Raw genomic sequence first — 20,829 nt, 5'->3', positions numbered from 1 at the left:
TATATATAGTAGTATATATCATCAGAGCATCATTGGTAATACATTATCGTGTATAGCTGATTCATCAGGGGCCAGTTTATGTTTCTATGTGTCTGTCTCTTGGTGGTCTGACTGATCTGTAGCTGCATAATCCCACTGAAGTAATCAGAGAATAAAAACCGCAGTATTTCCTCTTAACAGTTTTGGAGGATGTATTAATACGCTGATGAGTAAATTGACTTGTATCCCACCACTGCAGCTCTGACAGGCTGTTCCACTGATCCCCTGTTTTCCTAAAGCGAGTCGTTTCCTCACCTCCAGCCGCCGAGAGCACATCTTCAAAGGGAGGAGTGTGGGGGGGGGCAGAGACGGAGCACCGGCAGGAGGGGGCGGAGCCTGGAGGGGCTCAAGACGCGCAGCCTATCATAGACTGTGTCACAACTGAGAATGCTGCTTACCTGTGCGCCAAAACTCTGACAGCCTTTCGCCTCACCTGGACCGTCTGCGATGGAGAAAAGCAGATGAAATATGATGAGGATTTTACTTTTCTGCGCGCATTTTTCCAACAAGGGCAAGAGCAGCGGAGCAGAGCCGAGACAGAGTTTACTTCCAGAAGAAACGCACAGCGGCAGCACCTCTGTAGGGCAGACAGGTAAGGCTGTATTTTAACTTTCTGACATCTGCTGCGACCTCCTGTGTGGTACCGTATGTCTGTTATATACAAAAATCACAATGAAGTGTTTTAAGTCTTCATCAGGCTGATGGAAAGTCTTCCAGGCTTCAAGTTAACTGGAGGGTTTTATTTATAAATTGAAAGTCTCAAAATACAACATGTTAGGTAACGTACGCAGGTTACTTACTGGATAAATTCACGTTATAGAGGCTAACCAGCGACTGGCACTTAATTTTAGGTTATGTATTTAGATTTTGGACAATAAACACCAGTGTTAGAAAATAGAAATTCGAGATTGTTAAATTGTTGTTTTACAGCCGTAATTAGATCAGAATATTTCTGCAGGAAGAAAAAAACAACAAGTTGACCCAGTCTTGTATATTAAATAACTAATGTGATGATGAAATAAAAGCATAAAGTATTTGACCTTAAATTTAAGACCAAGATTTCACTTAATAAATTAGAGGGAAATCAAATCAGACTTTAGTCTAATCTCTGTGCCATCAGTCTGTTTTTCCTATTAGAAAATTATTGCCTAACTAAATAAATGATGATACTGTAAATCCCTAATTTCCTGCAATCCAAACTGGGGGATTTTAAAAAAAAAAAAATTATTTTAAAAAGTATAGAAGAGTGGAAATTAAGTTATAAAAAAAGTTTTTAAAAAATGAAAGATATCTTTCCACGTGAAGCTTGATTAGAGTTTTTTTTTTTTTATTAAATTAGTTTTACTCTGAAAATGCCAACAGTGCTGAGAAATCAGAGCTTCAGATTAAGATCTTTGTTTGATTAAAGCAGCTGAACCACACTGTAGGTAGAGTGTTACTCAGAAGTGTTGATTTGATTTATTTGACATAGATATTGATGTCATGAAGAATGTAATTGGCAGTTTATTGTTGGAAATAATGAAAGTGCTGCTAATTTAAAGTGTTTGATAGACTTATGACTATTTTAATGTAAAACAAAGCGTCATATTTTACTTTACTTTTACTTTACTTTTTACTTTTTTACTTTGTTAAAAGTAAAAACTATTATATCATATACATTTTTTTAAAAGTCCTAAAAAAGGGAGTGGTGGGGGTGATCTTGAATAATATATTAGTAATTGCACAGTATATGACTACATTTTGCTGGACACTAACTAAGAAGCAGAACAGGTCTGATCTTTTTAAATGATTTAAAATTTCTTTGTCTAATTATTTAAAGTGTATAAAGAGAAGTTTGTGCTGAAGGACAACTTGTGACTGAGAAGATCTGAGAAACAAAACACTTTATAAAGTTTGTCAAAATCACCAAAAATAAAGTACCTTGTCGCTTCTAGTAGAGCGACCAATTCTAAAACCTCGGAGGAGTCACTGTGAAACAGATTTTTGATTGAAAGTACCAACAAAAAAAAAGTGTTGCAGGAAATTAATTTTACGCAACTGAGTATGAATCAGTGTCTCACATGTAAAGCTGTCACTCATATCTAAAGCATCTCTGTGATTAATAACACAGTTAAAGTGCAGAGGGAGAGATTAGCAGCCCCCACATCTCAAGCTTTGCTCACCGCACAACTTGATCCTTCGCCCAGGTGTGCAAATCGTCTCGGACTACGGTCGCTGCATCATTGTTTTCACATCTATTTGTACTGATGGGGAACATTCACTCACGTACGGCCACTCTGCAAAGTTCAAAACATCTGGTGTTGAGAGAAATGTGTTTGAAGCTCATTTTTTATTCACCCTTCTGACAACAGCCGTGACTCCTGCACAAAGGTGGTCTCCTCTCCACCCACGATGTATTTAAACAGGTTAAAACAAACTTCTTCTAAATGTCATTTGACACTGAGCTTGTCTTTCTGGAGTGCCAGGATGTTGTTGTACATCTGGACTGCAGTTAAACTGGACCACTGCTCAGGCCACTACACGAGATTTTAATGTTTGTTTCAACATTGTTTTCTACTAATGGCAAATGTTTTTCTCACATCTGGTCACTCTACAGAGTTCAGAATGTTTTATTTTGAAGTTTGCCATTTATATATTCTCTGCCATAAACATGCACTCCACTCTGCATGTCATGCACTTCTTGCAGGTTAAACCAAACTCCTTGTGAGTGTCAGCGTTACCGTTTTAACTGTGTGGTTCTACGTCTCTGATGAGATGGGAAAGCAGACGGATGGTTGTTAAACTGGATGTGTAAATGCCATCGGGTACTGGAGAAGTCAAACTTTTGTCCCTAAAAGAGTTTTTAACTTTTGTTCTGCAGCTGAACAGCACAAAGTTTAGAAACGTTTAATTTTGATAGACACGTGTTTGAATCATATATTTTATTCCGTCTTCTGAAAACAGATGTGACTCCTGCCACAAATCTGAGCTCCTCTCCATTTATAATGCACCTCATGCAGGTTCAAACAGACTGCTCTAAAAGCCCTCGCACTGAAACTGGTCTTTTTGGAGTATAGACGATGTAACTGTTTGTTCTATATCTCGGATAATATGGGACAACAGATTAAAAGGGACAGCAGATCTTCCACAGGTCTGGAGTCAGACTTTGGACTTTTAATTGTTCGTTTTAACATCTTCTGTGGGCTAAATGCTATTTGACCCACAGTGGAAACAGAATGGCTATTTTACCTGTTTTATCCCCGTGTGGGAGATGAGATGATGGACTTTAAATTTCCAGATTTTTGGTCTAACAGTGTAAACAACAAGATAGTCCGTCAGTCTAGGGGACCTGTAATCTATGGAAGAAGACAGTTTGCAAGGCCCACCACATCTTTTACATGTCTGGAGTCAGACTGTGATCATTACAGGACTTTTTAATGTTTGCTTTAATGCCTTTTGTAAGCATGGCAATCCTTTTCTCACATATCCGCTATAACTGTTTGAAACACATGACATGATCTCCACTCAGACCTCCATTCCCAAACTAGTCTTTTTGGAGTACTAACATTACTGTTTTTACAACTTTATTCTTAAATGTGACAACAGACTTATAGTTAAACCAGGCCTGATGAAAACGTCCAAGATTTGTTGATTCTCAGTTACATTTTCTGAGTAGAAACAATTAGAGAAGCGCTTTCACGCTTTACTCATTTAATTTTGAAAATCACCAGCTGATGGACTAACAGTAGCGAGTTCTGTCTTTCTCGTCACTGCTTCAATCTGCCTCTTGTTTCTCAGTGGCAGGCTCGTAAATTGCGGCTCTGCTGAGTCTTGGTCAGACAGGTTTTATGACCAGAACTCTGTCATTGCTCTGAACCATCCTCCCCCGGGGGCCTCCTCTCACTCCCTCCCCATGCCAGCTGTTCCTCTTAGGAGCCTGCAGTGCTTCCAGCACTTTAGCAAAGAGCTTGATTTGTTTATGTCAGTAAGAGCAGTTTCGTGGAGGGACTGTGCCGCTGTGCCGCCATGTCACATTCTCAAAAAATTACAGAGCAGTATGTAGCTCTGGCTCCAGGCTGACAGGAACTAAATCAGCTGGACCTTTTAAGACAGACGTTTCATGTGGGAATTCCAAACTAATTGCTTTACGATTTCATTGAGACAAGAAAACATCTCTGAGTGGCTTTGGGTGAGCTTTTGAGAAGGAAATGTAGTATGCATGGTTTGACTGTAGTGCTCCAACGTTCAGGATGCACCACACACGCAAAAAACGTGCAGAAAAGACAAGCAAAGGAAAAGGTCTAAAACGGTCTTTTTTGCTCATTGAAAAAATGTCTCTTTATCACTTTTGATATATATTTGTGGATGTTTATTTATAAAATGAATTTTAGCAATGATAAAGAATCTTTAAAAAAAATGTTCTGGACAGGGTTTTGTATCCAGATCAACTCCAAAAACAAATTCCTCTGAACTCAGGCTGAAAATTGTCATACTAACTTGTAATCCTGCTAACACACAATCTGAACCAATCACACGGAGTCTTTAGTAGAGTTAAAAAGTGCAGAAATAAGAAATCATACATAAAAATAAAGAAAAGAGAAAAGAAAAGTAAGGACTCAATCACACTTTACCTTTACCTGCACTCTGGAACAGCTACCTAACCCACCTGTCGAAAAAATTCATTTGCAGGTGTCTAAACGCTTAATAATTTAGACTTTACTCTGGACTATTTGAAGCGTACGATGCAGCCTGTTACCAGCATTCACAGCTGTGTCAGTGCAAGTGTAGTTACATCTACATCAGGTTACAGCTACGGCTATGAAATAAGTTATAGCTTAGTGTTTCAGTAGAGTTTGCAGTTATGACGTACCTACAGAAAAAATCCACTATAATGCTGAGTAAATAAAATAAAAGTAAATAATATAAAAGATTTCACATAAAATATAATGAATACAAATATTTGGTAACATCTAAAAAATACCATGTAAGTGTGACTGAAATATCTACTATGATGTACGACTCAACTTCTAACCACTGAAGCATCCTCGGTGGTTGAAATTAGGTCAAATTCAGATCTTCGTAAGAGCCAGAAAAGATGACTTTTAAACCAAATTTAGATGTAAAGTGACGTCTTTTTAAAGCAGGGGTAGGGAACTCCAGGCCTCAAGTGCCGGTGTCCTGCAGGTTTTAGATATCACCCTGGGTCAACTCACCTGAATGATTAATGATTAGTTCATTACCAAACCTCTGGAGAAATCCAAGACATGTTGAGGAGGTAATTTAGCCATTTAAATCATATCAGCTGTGTTGGATCGAGGACACGTCTAAAACCTGTGGGACACTGGCCCTTGAGGCCTGGAGTTCCCCCACCTCTGTTTTAAAGGCTAAAAAAATCACAAAATAAGAAAATCACAGTCACAGAATAATGTATGTGGAGGAGTAACTCAGGGGATACTTCACTGTCGGCAAGCCCAGCTTCACCTACTTGCTACATCTGATGCCAGTTCGACCTGCTGCTAATTGATCTGCGCATCAGACTGGATGTCCATGAAGCTCGTGTTTTCACACAACCTGTCAGATATCACCAAATGATCTCCAGACTGCCATACCAGCCTCTACAGCTTCAGACTACTTTATTGTTTCCTGCTGTAAAGATAATTACAGATGTTCATGGTTGAGTTGAGGTGGGTGGGGGTTAGTGGAAGTCAACAAGATCATCTTGGGCCAAGGACAAACCTCACAGGCTGGTAGCTTCTTGTCAAAGCTTCCACAGACTTGTCCACCTTTAACAAGCTTTGTGTCACCTGGAAATCTGAGCCCATCCCACTGACGCTGCTGCGGTTTGCATTCCTGGAGCGTGTTGGGCGCAGGATGCTATTTCAGCGCGTGTGCCTGTGATTATGGACGTAAAGTAATTGTTCTCATTTTGTCGTCGACTCCCATTCTCAGGCTCATGAATGTCGTCAGTCTGTAACTGTTGATGCTTTCTGCCTCCGGTGTGTAAGGGGCAGGGCGCTTCACGGGTCTCGCCTGGAGAGCTGTTGTTGTAAATCATGTGTGATTCATAAAAAAACTGGTTCTCCTGTCTGCCAGGTTTCATCTCCAAAACCTCAGAGACGTACAAATAGACCTTGGCCTGCAGCCATACCTCCCTGGAACTTCTTCCTTTACCAAACTGCTCTCCTGTCAACACCCCCCTCCGCTCTCGTCCCTCCCCCCATCTAACCATCATTATCCTCCCCCCAGCGCTGCCTCAGTGCAGGCCGATGATGTTGTTTTCTTTGTACTTGTCTTTGACCGTCCTCCATGGGAAGTACCTGGCAGCGGATGCACGTAGCAGGCCTCTGCCTGGACACGTCCGGCTCCCCCCTCTCCTCCGTCTCCACGGCCATGCAGCGTGAGAACTGCAGTATCCATGGCGACGAAGGGGGTGTGCTTAGGGTTGGTTATTTAAATGTTGTAGACAGGCGGATTTAGGCCTGAACGTCAGCTCTTCAGAGGTTCAGAAACACACATACACACAATATGACAAACAGAAAAATGGTTTCCAACAACTCGGGAATATTCTGAAGGTCAAAGAAATGTTACAGAAGAAGTTACTCTTGCTTTTATTTCCTCCTTAGCGAGCTGTTGAGCTGTTAAGTTTAGCTCAGCTTTAGACTGCAAAACTCTGCAGCCTGACTTCTGATAAAAACCACACGCTCTTCTTACATTACCTGGTTTTGGCCTCCTTGCACTGGTTGCTAATTTAATTTTCAGTCCATTTTAAAATTCTGCTCATGACTTACAAGGCTTTACTTTTTCAAGCGCCTGAGTTTATTGATGAAGTTTTAATTTCTCATTACCCTCTTTGTTCTGCTGGGTTCCCACCACCATCTGGTCAACCAGTCAACCATTACGTTTCATTACATTTTTCCTGGTTGGGCATCCAGGTAAAGGTCTGAGCGTGTCCTGGTAATTTAGCTCTGGACCTGTCTGCTTTTACGTTATCCTAACGTCATCCTTAAGACACAGTTTTACAGACTTCATGTCTCAAACTTTTTTAGAAATAGACTTAAAATAAATCTTAATTTTGTGCTTCCTGTCCGAGCAGAAAAGGTTTTTGGATTGGTTTATTTTTTAACAGAGGTGGGGCTTTTGACCTGATTTGAAAGTGATTAACATATGGAGTCTTTTTTCAAATCCAGATCCAGGAATTTTTGGACAGATTGATTAGAATTGTGTGAAGGAAGAACAATTGTATCCTCGTTGCTCAACAAGTTTTACGTTTGACCTTTTTGTTATTGTTAGAACGTTAAAACAGCAGAAGTTGAATCCTCTCCCAGCTTTTTTGGAGTCAAACCCTATGTTTAGTCAGGTCTCACTCTTTTGGGAACGGCCTGAAAAGGTCAGACTCGGTGGAGCCTGCTGCATCACAATGACGTGTTTTCTATCTGTTTGACACAGGTTGTTTTTTTCCTCTCTGAAGGGCGTCAAAAGCAGCCAGGCTGCTTTTAATAGTGCTTTCAATTTTCTTTAGAAGGCTAAAAGAAAACTCATAAAGATATTTAGTATAGAAATGCTTGATAGGAATGAGAAATGCTCATTCCTGTCAAGCATTTCAATAATAAATGTCTCCATATTTTAGACTTCTCGTTTGTGTCTCCTGAAAAATAAACTTGGTCTCGTTAGTACTTCCATAACAGTCTTCTCTTTCTTTCTGCAGGTTTTTAATGCGTCACCATCCTGTCATGTGGTAATCATCTCAGCGTAACCCAAAAGACACTGAACAACACTTTGAGCAGGTGACCTCATCCACAGATTTGCACCTGCACGAGCTGCTCACATGGCCCACCCATACGAGCCCTGGTTACGGACAGCACCACCTAGTGGCAGCTCAGACGACATGAACATCGCTTCCTGGTGGGACCTTCACAGAGACGTCCAAGCAGGCAGTTGGATAGACCTACAGACGGGTCAAGGTGTGGGCCTGCCTTCAGTGAATCCAGGCGGCTCCATGGGTTTGCAGCCTTCTCTGGGGCCCTATGGCTCTGACCCACAGCTGTGCACCCTACCCCCGGCTCAGCACGCTCCACCCTCGCAACCATCCCATCTCTTCCCCCAGGACGGCTTCAAGATGGAGCCACTGGCCCCTGAAATGCTGCAGCAAGAAACCTTCTCAATGGAGGAACCTCAGGAGACGTCTGTGTCAGCTCGCCCCAAGCCCCAGCGCCGCTCTTCTTCCAGAGGCGGCAGCCAGGCTGTGTGCCGCTGCCCTAATTGCGTCCACGCTGAGCAGATGGGCCAGAGCACTGACGACAGCAGGAGGAAGCATATGCACAATTGCCACATCCCCGGCTGTGGCAAAGCCTACGCCAAGACCTCCCATCTGAAGGCTCACCTGCGCTGGCACAGCGGAGACCGGCCGTTCGTCTGCAACTGGCTGTTCTGTGGCAAGAGGTTCACGCGCTCTGATGAACTGCAGCGACACCTACAGACGCACACTGGAGCCAAGAAGTTCAGCTGCGCATTATGTCCCAGAGTGTTCATGCGCAACGACCACCTGGCCAAGCACATGCGCACCCATGAGTCCCCGCCAGGACAAGGGGAGGACAGGCTAAATGGAGATGGGAGGGGGGATAAGAGCTTTGATGCATCGACACCTCCCCAGTCGTCCGCAAACGTGTCTGACAGCACAGATCCTCCACTGAAGCTGAAGTGTGAGACAGACGCCTCCGTCTCCAGCGTGACGGGGCAGTCAGGCTAGCTGCGCCGCGTTCAGTTAAAGGGTTGCCATCACCTCACAGAGGTGTCATAGTTTCACGATAGATTAGAGAGTAGAAGGAAGGTATGAACACTCTTTCACTGATGAACACTGGATGGAACAAAAAATATGTATGTGTGATCCTGTGAATTTATCACACAAATGTGATAAACCGTGATGCCACGGCACGCTGAAAAGCAGGAATCCTATTGATCTTGTGTGTAAACCTTTCGTCTGTGACTACTAAAGGTGAAAGGTGGCGAAGGAGGCGACGGAGCTGAAGCTGCAGCTTGTTGCTGGACTTCGATTGCTGCTAGCGCTACAGCCACCAGTAGCCCAAGAGACTGACCTGAGTTCATGAGAAGGTGGTTGGGTAACTTGTTTACAATCAGATCAAATGTGTAACTGGAAGAAAAGAGCATTAAGTTTAACAGTTTCAAGGAAAGCAGACAGTAATATTGATATTTTCCTTATGTTCAGACTGTTACCACATGTGTGTGTAGCCTACTGTACTGGAAGAAGATGTAGGTTAGCAGCCATTTGAATGGGTGAAAGTGCAGAAGACCAAAGAGTGTGACAATAATTAAAATGGTCTGTAATTCAAAGGAAATACAACTTTAATGTTGTACTATGGCCAAAATAAGGCTGGTGATAATATAATATAATATAATATAATATAATATAATATAATATAATATAATATAATATAGAAAATTATGCACTACAATGGCTAGTGTTTACCGAAAATACTGTGTTTATGTCACTGCCATAGTGGCACTTATTAACACACAGTAGGAGAATGTGAAGAGGTGTTCCACTGGGAGCGCAACAAAGAAAAAAACTACTACAGTGATGTGAAAAACTCACAAGGACGGAGGCTGAATGGCAGGCGGACGGGAAATGCCGGCTGGTGAAATGAAGCCCGGTTTCTGTCGAGACACGCCGATGAGAGAAGTCACATCTGGCAGCAAGACAAACACAACTCCACAGATCAGCCCTGTCAACACGACAGGCTTGCACAGAGAAATACTCCTTCTGCTACATCTGCCATTTAAGGTTACGGATAGAGCTGATGTTCTTACTTTTTTATGAGTTGTGGCTAAAACACAACCAAACCGTGGCCCCAACATTAAATGGGTCACTGACGACGACTGCTAAGAGGTTAATCCGGAGCCCGATGCAGTCCCGCCGTTTAAAGCTGCATTTAACTGCAGCTTTTGTAACAATGGCTCAAATGTGTAATGTGAAAGAGCTCACTTGATGAGTCACCACTCATTCATCTCATCTGTACTCTGTTTTAGCATCTTTTAGGTCATTGTTTTGATTTATCTGCTCTCACCTTTACTGTTGTTTCAGCTTCACCCATGAATCATGCTTCCAGCTCACTGCTGCCTCTAAACAGAGAGAGTGAGCAACTCGCTGCAAAACATAAAACTACAAAACTTTATTTTATTTTATTTTAATAAAAGGGAGTCAATATTAAACTCACAATATTCAAGGGACAAAAAATACACTATATGGATAAAAGTACTGGGCCACCTACACATTGCATCTGCAGGAGTAAACTCGTGCCACGAAGCTCCCGATGTACAGTTTTTGTGCTGACGTTAATGCCAAAGGATGTTTGGAGTTACGGACTCACTGGAGCGTTCAGAGTTTTTTTCAGTGTCTGTAAAAGCAGCCTGCCTGTCGTGGTGCTTGATGTTACACAGCTGTGCCAATGCAACTGAAAAAGGTTAAGACGTGCAGCTCAATACTTTTACAAATATAGGGTATAATTCTAAAAATCAAATACAGCTTTAAAATACACCAGCATTTACTGGTTTTCCTGCTACCCCCAAGTGGCCAAAATTAAAATAACACAAAAGAAAATCTTTAAAAAACAACAAAAAAAAAACATTTTTTAAAAGCATAAAGATGGACTTTGCCACCGTGATAAAGTAATGGTTTTGCACTCATTTTTAAGGTGAAATTAGCACCATGTTGTTTTTTGTTTTGTTTTCGTTTGTTTGTTTGTTTTTTAGCTAGAAGTAACCGTGTATGGATAAAAGGGCGGAGTGCTAAGTTATCAGCAAACTGTAAAGCTCACGTGTCAGTCAACACAGCTGCACCATTAACTTAATTAAACAAGTAGATGAGTTCTATAAACAAATTTTTTTTATGAAAAGAGAGAAAAAAAAACACTTTTGGAGTCCCTCAGGTGGACATTAGAGGTACTGCATTTTTGCCTTTTCCATGTTGGCTTTGTGTTTCAGCTCTGGAGGCTCCCCCTATTGTTTTTCACACAGATATTCCACCTTGAGGCTGTCAGGTGACACCCCCGTCGTTATGACGCCTTTGCTTGTTCACACTGAACCACAGCGGGTCAGTGTGGTTAAACACAGACCGGCTTAATCAGAGGGCCATGACGTCTTATGTGTCCCAGCGAGTTTTCGGAAGGGCTGGCGCCACATTCCAGCATTTGACACTTGATGAGTGTGCTGTTAGGCAGTGTTACGGTAGATGGTTGATAACTGCTCACCTTCTCAATAAAGGTGCTACAAACACACAATGACACACCTCTCATGGACTTTCTGTTCTAAATTGGACCGACAAGGTTGCTTATTTGAGAACTTGTGTGCCTTTGTTTTATATTAAAGAAAAAAGTGTTCTAGACCTCAGCTTATTGCAAATGAGGAGCAACCAATGCAGTGCAACATCTCTCAAAACACAAGCGGCCTACACTAGAATATGTTGCACAGGAAGGGTGGAAATAGTGGATCGTGTGGACCCAGGTTCACACTGATTCATGATTACTGTCTGCCGGCTTGAACGTGAAAGCCCTCCGGTTCACTTTTGCACCTTTAACACAGAAGGTGTCCTCATACTTGAATCTCCCTGCTGTGAACAGGCAGTACATAAAAGAGGTGGAACATGACGGTCATAAATGTCATAAATATGTAAAAGAAAATGTCAAAATGGCTCAAAATGTTCACGCTGTCATCACATACATCATCTGACAGAGGGGTACACTGCTGGATTTCCTCATTGAGTGGCTTCATATAGTTCTTCCAAATGTTTCCTGCCCCCATTTCCATTTCAATAAGAGCTGCTGCAGTTTTGTTTTCATTTTCAGAGACACATCATTTACCAGAACACGTTGTTGAAACACGAGCACCGTTCGACTCCTTTTTTCTGCAGCGTTGACATGGAGAAAAAGGCTGCGCCAGCAGACCAGCAGCAGGAAGAGCTTTGGTTACTTGTTTTGGGTAGTTTTCATAATCGATATTGTATGATTGGTAGTTGTGTAGCAAGCAGTGCGAGCAGCTTTACAGTGTAAAACACTTTTAGGATGTATGTAAACCGTCATAGACGTTAGGCAGATTTTTATATATTAGAGAGCTTGAATTACTGGAGGCTCACAGTTGCTGTATTAATGTATAGAAAATAACAAATGAAAGACAATGCTTAAACATTAGTCAATTATTGTGTATTGACTATTATTATTATTAATAATAATAATAGTAATAATTTCTGAGTTCTTTCCTTTTATGGACAACATTTTGAATTGGTTACTGTAGTAAATGTAGTAGTTGTGGAGACTGTAATAAAATAAGTTCAAAAACTTTTAATAAGTTAAATATCTTGGTGTAATAACGTATTTAATCTATTATTGCCCTTTATTAAATAAAGATATATGTATATATTCTGTGTTCATGTTTAACTTTTATTTATAGGAGGCAGAATTTCTGAATTTCTTTTCGTTTTAATTTGCACTCAATTAATAAGAGACAAATAATAATAATAATAATGCTCTCACTTGTTCCACTGCTTGTTAATGCAAATATCTAATCAGCCATTCACACAATAACAACTCAGTGCATTTAGACATGTAGACATTGTGACGACAACCTACTGAGGTTCAAACCGAGCATCAGAATGGGGAAGAAAGGGGATTTAAATGACTTTGATTGTGGTATGGTTGTTGGTGCCAGACGGACTTATCTGAGTATTTCACAAACTGCTGATCCGCTGGGATTTCACACACAACCATCTCTGGGTTCATAAAGAATAGAGAAAATATCCAGTGAGCGCAGTTGTCCGGGTGAAAATTCCTTGTTTATTCCAGAGGTCAGAGAGGAATGGCCAGACAGCTTCGAGCCAATAGGAAGGCAGTATTAATTCAAGCTTTGCAACCAAGGTATGCCGGGAAGTATCCCTGAGCATACATGTTGAACCCAGTAGCAGAAGACCACACTGAGTGCCACTTTTGTCAACTAAGATAAGGAAACTGAGACCACAACTCACAGCCTCTGCAAAGTTGGACCATAACAGATCGGAAAAACTTTACCTGGTGTTATGAGTCTCAGGTAGTAGAGTCATTATTTGGTGTAAACATCATGAAGCATGAATCCACCTGCTTTGTGTCAATGGTTTGGGCTTCTGGGGGTGTTGTGGGGGATATTTTATTGGCACATCTTCGACCCCTAGTACCGACTGAGCATTGTTTAAATGCCACGGCCTACCTGAGTATTGTTCCTCACCATGTTTATCCTTTTAGTTTTTTAACTTCTAGTGTCGGTGCAATTACATCTTTCTTTCTTTCTTTCTGAAAATCAGCCCACAATTTCTGGCATTCTTATGCTCCATATTTGCTCCATAACTACATGAAATGAGAGAAATAAGGACTAACCAAACATAAATAATAACATCCGCCAGGGGTCATAAAAACACTCTGAGATCTAACAGTATGGATCATATATCTATCAATTAGGGATAAGAAAGGTGGTGGTGGGAGTAAAAATCAGAGGAATTAAAGAGGAAGTACCGAGGTTCATTGTAATGAAAGTAAATTTGTAAACCTCCTTCACCCTCTCCTTCTATTGAACCACCATTGAGGACTGTGGCCTCAGCCAGGTTACTGTGATCATCTTCTTAGCAATGAATAAAACAACTTTCAGTAGGAATATCCAATTGTTGCTTTTTAATCCATCTGGTGCCCAACGTATTGATCTAATAGCTCATTTGATTGTTAACATAAAGAATTGCTCCATACTTGGTGGTGTGGCACATAGCTTGTCCCGTTCTTTGTGTTTCTGTACATATAGGCTCTCAGCTATAAATACCTCTGAAAAATCATGTGCTGCATGTTTGAGCTGAAGCTGTTCAGAAGACATCAGCTCGTCTGCCTCAAATAGCTGACCCAACATTAGAAGTCCCTTTCTTGCCACCTTCTAAACCCCGCCTCTAATTTGGAGGAAGGAAAGTGAGAACGATGTGCAATCATCTTGCTTACGAGTCTTAATTTCTTTTTCACAATGGACCATTTTTAAAGATAGGTTTTTCACAACAATTATTTATTTGATTTCTTCTCCAGATGACTTTACTCATGAAGGGGATTGTATCTGAAAATATATTTGATCATTCATTCTGTTCCACCCTGACATAGATGGTTTGTCCATCCACAGTGTACCCATTTTCTGGCGACTGCTTCGTGGGGTATATCACACCTTGACACAAAATATTTGAACATGACATTGAGTTTACTGTAATCAAATGACCTCCACAGTCATCAGATCTCAGTCCTATAGAGCACCTTTGGGATGTGGTAGAACAGGAGATTCTCATCATGTGCAGCTGACAAATCTGCAGCTTGGGATGCTATCATGTCAACATGGACCAAAATCCCCAAGGAATGTTTTAAGCACCTTGTTGATTCTACACCACAAAGATTTGAGACAGCAAAAAAGGGAGTCCAGTGATATTAGAAAGGTGTAACTAATAAAATGGCCAATATGCAAATAATATTAAGCTTTGAAACAAACAAACAGTTGTTTGGCCACACAACCTGACAGAAGGTCTGTAATAAAAAAGAGACATTCTTTAAATCAAACTAAAATAATAAACTGTAAGGCAAACATTGATTTAAAAATAAAAATTTCCTACTAAAGGATTAAAAACAAAATATTTTAATAATTAATTGTGTGGAAATGGTTACTTTCAGAACTGTCAGTTTGACTGGTAAAAAATAGTTTTTCTGGAAAATATAAAAAAAATTACTTATGACTCACCTTTGATGGGAGATTTTATTACTTTGAAGTTTTAGTCATATTTTACACCGTAAATCTTGGTAAGACGCATCTGGATGAAAGTCTAAATGACCCAAATTAACCCCCTGAGGGTGTTGCGTTCAGGGACAACATACGGCTCTTAGATAAATATTTAAACAGGCAGAACTCATGGCAGGATTTTAATGGCTTCATTAAAGGCTTCTTAGCTGGACAAAATATATTGTTGTAATTTTAAGTCAGTTTCAGCAGTAGACTGTATATCGGTTTCATTTTCTTTTAAAAATAACTATGTATAATAGTGCCTTTAATATAGAAACCTATATGTGTAACATAATAATACACACATATATAATTTTAATAAAGATTTTACACATGTAGTCTATGCTTGCCACCGAAAGCACCTTATTTAACTGAGTTTTTTAAAGGACCAGTGAAAGCACCATGAGCTAAAACCGGAAGACGAAATATTAAAAACAGGATATACACAAAACGCGTCACACTCAAGCGTCGGCAGCTCCATTTTCCAGCTGGTGAAAAACTTTGGTGGTTTCACCTTCAGTCGCTAACGGTCAGTTTTGGCTATTTCCATTTCTCTTTGGGACTGAAAAGAAACGTTTTTCAAGATGGGAGGCGGCGATCTGGTAAGTCTGAGTCTTAATCTTTTACTACGGGCGCATGCGCCGGGGAAGAAACAACGCTAATACCAAACTCCATTGAAATTAATGGTTAATTTATAGATGTTTGCTTACATGTCATACACAGACATTTAGGGCTTGAATTAAAAGCTTTTGGAATTCTGTAGGAAGCATAGTTAAGTTCGGCTATAATTCCTTTAATTTCGGTCTTCTTATTCTGAACTAGTTGAGGATTATAAATATGAGTACATTTTTATATCAGAAACCTTTAATAAATATTTTACTTATTTTTCTGTGTAGAATGTACTTATAGATATGAAATATTATAGATTTTGTTGTCAAATAACATTTGGATCGTTGCGGTAGAATAAAATAATTAAAATTAAGAACTATAGATATTAAAGGCTTCGGCTAGTTATTGTCTACTAAAAGGGAGCTCCTGGTGGTTTCCAATGATGTAGCCGTTGATGGTTTTGACGTGTTTTCTACCAGAACTTGAAAAAGAGCTGGCACCCCCAGACTATGAAAAACATTGAGCGTGTCTGGAAAGCTGAGCAGAAACATGAGGCTGAACGTAAAAAGATCGAGGAGCTCCAGAAGCAGCTGAAGGAGGAACGAGCCCGAGAGGAAATGACAAAATATGCGGAGGAAACCGGCGTCTTAAAGTGAGTTATCTCCTGTGTTATGAGGAACGATAAGTTAATGGTTCAAAGAGGAACGTTGTGTCTGAGATATGCTGTACTTTTATTGGATGGTGACAGAAAAAAAGATGATCGGTTGGACTGGATGTACCAGGGCCCTGCCGGTCAGGTGTCCAGGGATGAGTACCTGCTTGGGCGCCCCATTGACAAGCAGATCACTGACCAGTATGAGGAGCCAGAGAGCGGTCCCTCAGCTGAGACAGGCCTCCTGCCTGGGTCCATATTTAACCCCGCCACCCCTGCCTCCAGCCTCGATTTGGCTGCCAAGATCAGGGAAGACCCCCTGTTTGAAATCAGGTGAGTGAACGTGCCATTCTCTTTTGATTTGTTCTGAAGATATTGTTAAATTTGCAGATGATCATGTTTGCGTTTTGTTGGTGTTGTAAAGGAAACGTGAGGAAGCAAAGAAGAGAGAAGTCCTGACTAATCCAGTAAAGATGAAGAAAATTAAAGAAATGGTAACGTTAAGGTCCAAAAAGCTGGTATCGGTGTAGGTTAATGAGATATAACATCCTAAAAAGCATTATTATTACAGGCTGATGATTTCTATCATGTAAATATTTGTATTTGTTTGGTTGTTTTTAAATAGCTTCGCCAAAACCTTGACAAGAAAGACAAGAAAAAGAAGAGGAAGAAGGAGAAGAAGGAGAAGAAAGGAGACAAAGACAGAAGGAAGGAAAAGAAGCATAAGAGGAGTTCAAGTTCGAGCTCGGAGGAAGACGATGAGAAGAAACACAGGCTAGTAAAGAGGTTGTTTCAGAAATGATTGCAGTATGTTATGAGACTTCTGTGTAAACCAGCAAATTGCTCATAAGTACCACTTTTTTTATATATCATTTTTTATTCGTTTTTCAGGTCACACCCACGAGACAACTCCTCAGACACCAAATCTCATTCTCATCATCATCATCCAGGCTATGGTCTACAGGTCTGTACCACAGCTACTGTGATCACACACATGCACATGACTTATCCTGCATTTTCAGCATCTGATCTCTGAGACATCCACTGTGTGGGAAACAGTCCTAGAGCCTCTAAAGGGAAAGTCTGCGGAGTGTCTTAAGTTCGAGCTTGTATTTGTGAAAAGTAAAGGTGCCATAACTAAACAGCAAAGCTCATCAGTTTAAAGGGTAGAGTCATGCTTTGCTTCATTAGTTCCAAATTAAGGGAAACTCTCTGCATCATGAGTGGGTTGTAACTGGTGTGGAAGTGATTAATCAGATGTGCACTGGCAAAACCAATCGCTTCATCTTTAAAGTGTTTTTAGTAAATATGCTTATAAATATCCACAAAATATTAACCTTCTTCAGCATGCCTGGAAAACTTTAATATGCATGCATGAGTGTGTTCACATTCTGCCATTCTGACCCACAGTTCTCTGTGTAAGCTGCACACACAGCACGAGAGTAGAAGTTGAAAGCCTTCAACAAGTAGAAATAAGGGACTCCCGGTGACCAGGGAGCTAAAGTTTCTTTGCAAGTGTTGTTGGGTTTTTGTTGTTTCTTTGTTTTGTTTTTTAAAAGCAGCATGCAGCTTTTCTTTTTCTTGGGGGTTTCTGGCCCAATCCACTGTAAGGGGAGACCCTCCTGAAATGTGTTGCTGATTATTGGTCTTTTCCCTCAGCTCCCAACAGACAGATATCAACAGACCTCGACCTCCTCCGGTCACTCAGGGCGGCGTGAGAGGAGCCGATCCCGATCACCTCACAGGAATTACAAGGACAGCCGCTCCTACTCTTCATCCTCCTCACATCGGAGTGAAAAGAAGCAGGAACCTAGAGCTCCCAGCCCACAGAAGGACCGCTACCAGAGACAGAGGAACCACGTGCCCAAGTAAGAGTGTACACATCTCCAAAAAGTATGTTTGTGAACGTATTTGTATGATAACTGATTAAATATTGCAATAACTGCTTTGATCTGCTCTTTTTTTTTTTTTTTTTTTTTTTTTTGCAAGCACTTGTAAATATTATCGATGTTGTAACTGTGATACGTGTGTGTTAAGATGAGCAGATGAGCTGCTTAAATTGTAACATGTTACATAAAATCTCATCTTTATCACCACCCACGCTGAACTGGTTAATTTTCCATGTTGTTCTGTCTGATGTAGGAAGCTCTCTGCAGAGGAGATGGAGCGAAAGAGGCGTGAGATGATGGACCAAGCCAAGCAGCGGGAGGAAGACAGGGAGAATAATGTGAAGCGCTATAAGAGGCAGGACGAGCAGGAGAAGCAGAGGGAACAAAACGCCAAGCATGACCGCCACGCTGGCTTCATCCAGTAAGTTCAGAGTGTGATGTTTGTGGACACAAGTCTGATAATCAGATCAGTTATTTGTGTGTGTTTGTGCATTTTAAGTTTCAGTAACTGACCTTTGTCATCTTGCAGCAACATGAAGCTGGAGAGTGCCGCGAGCTCCTCCTTAGAGGACAGAGTGAAGAGAAATATCCACTCCATTCAGAGGACGCCAGCCTCCCTGGAAAACTTCATGAAACGATAAAGACAAAAAATCACATTACAGTCAATGAACTGACTAAAAAGACTGCCACACACCATTTTTTGACTGGGGCAGGTGAGCTGCGAGCCTGTCAGGAATTCAAACACAGGCTTTTAATTTGAAAAGCAGATGTCATAGTATTCATATGTACAGTACAAAAGGCCTGTTGTTACTTCATGTGTTTTAGCTACTTTCTTCAAATCAAATAACTGTTTATAAGGTTAAAGTAAGTTTGTGCAATTTACTGTTTTTGTTTTTACATATTGATAGGACCTCTTATCTCAAATGCTTTTGTAATATTCGTTTGGTACTGTGAGTAACAAATGGTATAAAAACTACATTTCTGGATTTGTATTATTCATTCTTTTTTAAATGCCACTTGTCACTGATCGTAGACTGTTATTTAAGAGAAAATATACTTTGTATACCCTGAAGTGGGGAAATTCCTTTACTTAGCACCTGAAAGTTAACATCAAACAGATCAAATAAAGAGAGTGGAAAGAGAATAAAATGTGACAAAATAAATATATTAGCATGGTAAAGCTCATTTGAAATCAAAGTAAAGCAGTTATGTAACTATATAATAGTTAACTAGCTTAGTCAATGAGCTGTATAAGCACATCACACAGACCAGCTAATTCATGCAAACTAACCAAGAAAATGTTAACAGTTCCCCAAAACCAAAGTTCTGTATCTCACTGCAAACCATAAAGGTTGTCACAATTGCATTAGTGGACCAACAGCATCAAGAGCACTCCGTGAAGCTCAGCAGACACAGCAGCAGTACTTGCATCGTTTTTCTTTTCTGAAAGTTGCTGTTTAACACAGACCCAGCCACACACTCAGACAAAAATGGGTTCATCCCAAAGACAAACTTAACAACATAGTATTTGCTGTACAGCAGCGAGGAATGCTCAGACCTCTATGTTGGAGAGACCAAACGGCCACTTCATAAATGCATGGCACAACATAGAAGAGCCACCTCAATGGGACAAGACTCGGCTGTCCATCTGCATCTAAAGGACAAAGGTCACTCTTTCGAGGAAGCCAATGTTCACATTTTGGAGGAAAGGACAGATGGTTTGAAAGAGGAGTGAAAGAAGCCATCTATGTCCACTGTGAATGGCCATCTTTGAACAGAGGCAGTGGCTTACAGCACCAACTGCCTGCCACCTATAATCCAGTTTTGAGATCCCTTCCTGGAAGCCGTAATGCCCACAAACATCCTGGGCCATTTGACCTCAGGAAATCACATGATAGGGCGGGCTAGGTTTCACAATGGGTTCACCGGAAAACTTGGCTGATTTTGACCCACACCAGTGGGTCTTGGCTTGTATGATTAGGTAGAGGATCAATAGGAAGTCCATGACCCTCTTGGGGACACTCGCATAGGGCTTAAAATCTGAGGCTCTCTACCAATCGCTCTTAGAACTGGAGAAGCTTCTTGGATGAGAGGTGAAACATCTTCAATAAAAGAAGTCCAGATGCTTTTCTTTCCAAGCTCCTAAGAGTTTAACACATACAGCTTTACCTGTTCTCCCCTCCACTAATTCAAGTCCCAGGAGCCAAATCAAAAACCCAACTTTTGACTTCTGTGAGGAATCTTTGTAGAGGCCATTGATGTTGCCAGCATTCATGCTTTTGCTGCTGCATTATGTTTTAATTACTGTGTGGTCATATCCTTGTGTCTTATATACAGTGCCAGCCACGGCAGATACAAATAAAATCCTGGGACTTTTTCCCATCTTGGATCCCTGTGTGATCAGCGTTTTCTCAGGAGCAAACATATTTGTCCCTCAAGTTTTTCCACTTCTTTTTACCTCCTCTCCATTCTGGTATTTCAGAATTTCCCTCCAGGAATTTGCTGACATTTGTGAGTCCTTATATGAAATCATTATTGGTGCCATTCTTATTCATTGTGGGCTGCGACCGCCAAAGGTGTAGTTAGATTTCCTGGAAAGTCAGGTTATGCTGTAGTTTGCAGCATAGACTGAAGCATAAATCTCCAGTAAGGCCATGTGTTTGCTTTCACCTTATGGCAACTATCCTCAGCTGGAATAAATTGTTCTGCAGGTTATGTGGCGTATGATGAGCAGCAAAAGTGTTATTGTATGGCAAAATAATAATAAAAAAAAGATTAGCTGACCTCTCTCTATTATATGGTGGCTGTGTCACATGAAGTGATTGTACA

The 20,829-nt window shown here is 40.8% G+C and overlaps 2 protein-coding genes across 4 annotated transcripts; both read left to right on the top strand.

Moving 5' to 3' along the window:
• The first annotated feature begins 413 nt into the window (after positions 1-413).
• Positions 414-9,200, top strand: sp6 (Sp6 transcription factor). The gene is made up of 2 exons (XM_026169217.2): positions 414-631; positions 7,724-9,200. Exon 2 carries the CDS (start codon positions 7,844-7,846, stop codon positions 8,762-8,764), a length of 921 nt encoding a protein of 306 aa, XP_026025002.1. The 5' UTR covers positions 414-631; positions 7,724-7,843; the 3' UTR covers positions 8,765-9,200.
• Positions 9,201-15,286: 6,086 nt separating this feature from the next.
• cwc25 (CWC25 spliceosome associated protein) lies at positions 15,287-18,986 on the top strand. Of its 3 annotated transcripts, none has more exons than XR_013909412.1 (9): positions 15,287-15,452; positions 15,939-16,111; positions 16,208-16,444; positions 16,536-16,637; positions 16,737-16,885; positions 17,003-17,075; positions 17,771-17,979; positions 18,254-18,421; positions 18,530-18,986. XR_013909412.1 is itself a non-coding variant. In XM_026169756.2 (9 exons), the coding sequence occupies exons 1-9, from the start codon at positions 15,435-15,437 to the stop codon at positions 18,639-18,641; spliced, it is 1,209 nt and encodes a 402-aa protein (XP_026025541.1). In that variant the 5' UTR covers positions 15,287-15,434; the 3' UTR covers positions 18,642-18,986. The 3 variants fall into 3 exon arrangements, 2 of the variants coding, with proteins under 2 accessions (XP_026025541.1, XP_026025539.1); XM_026169756.2 differs by having other exon boundaries at positions 16,536-16,605; XM_026169754.2 differs by having other exon boundaries at positions 16,536-16,605; positions 16,737-16,897.
• Positions 18,987-20,829: the final 1,843 nt, after the last annotated feature.

The sequence above is a fragment of the Astatotilapia calliptera genome, chromosome 6 (assembly GCF_964374335.1).
Source record: "Astatotilapia calliptera chromosome 6, fAstCal68.1, whole genome shotgun sequence".
Classification (NCBI taxonomy): Eukaryota; Metazoa; Chordata; class Actinopteri; order Cichliformes; family Cichlidae; genus Astatotilapia; species Astatotilapia calliptera.
The sequence above is the reverse complement of the archived record's forward strand: the minus strand, read 5'-3'. Positions and strand labels throughout refer to the sequence as shown.

Bases quoted from the DNA above. Each gene is read 5' to 3' on its own strand.
- sp6 (XM_026169217.2), top strand. From the start codon at position 7,844: ATGGCCCACCCATACGAGCCCTGGTTACGGACAGCACCACCTAGTGGC.
- cwc25 (XM_026169754.2), top strand. The intron at 17,076-17,770 runs GTCTGTACCACA...CTTTTCCCTCAG, and splicing joins ATCCAGGCTATGGTCTACAG to CTCCCAACAGACAGATATCA. The intron at 17,980-18,253 runs GTAAGAGTGTAC...TGTCTGATGTAG, and splicing joins CAGAGGAACCACGTGCCCAA to GAAGCTCTCTGCAGAGGAGA.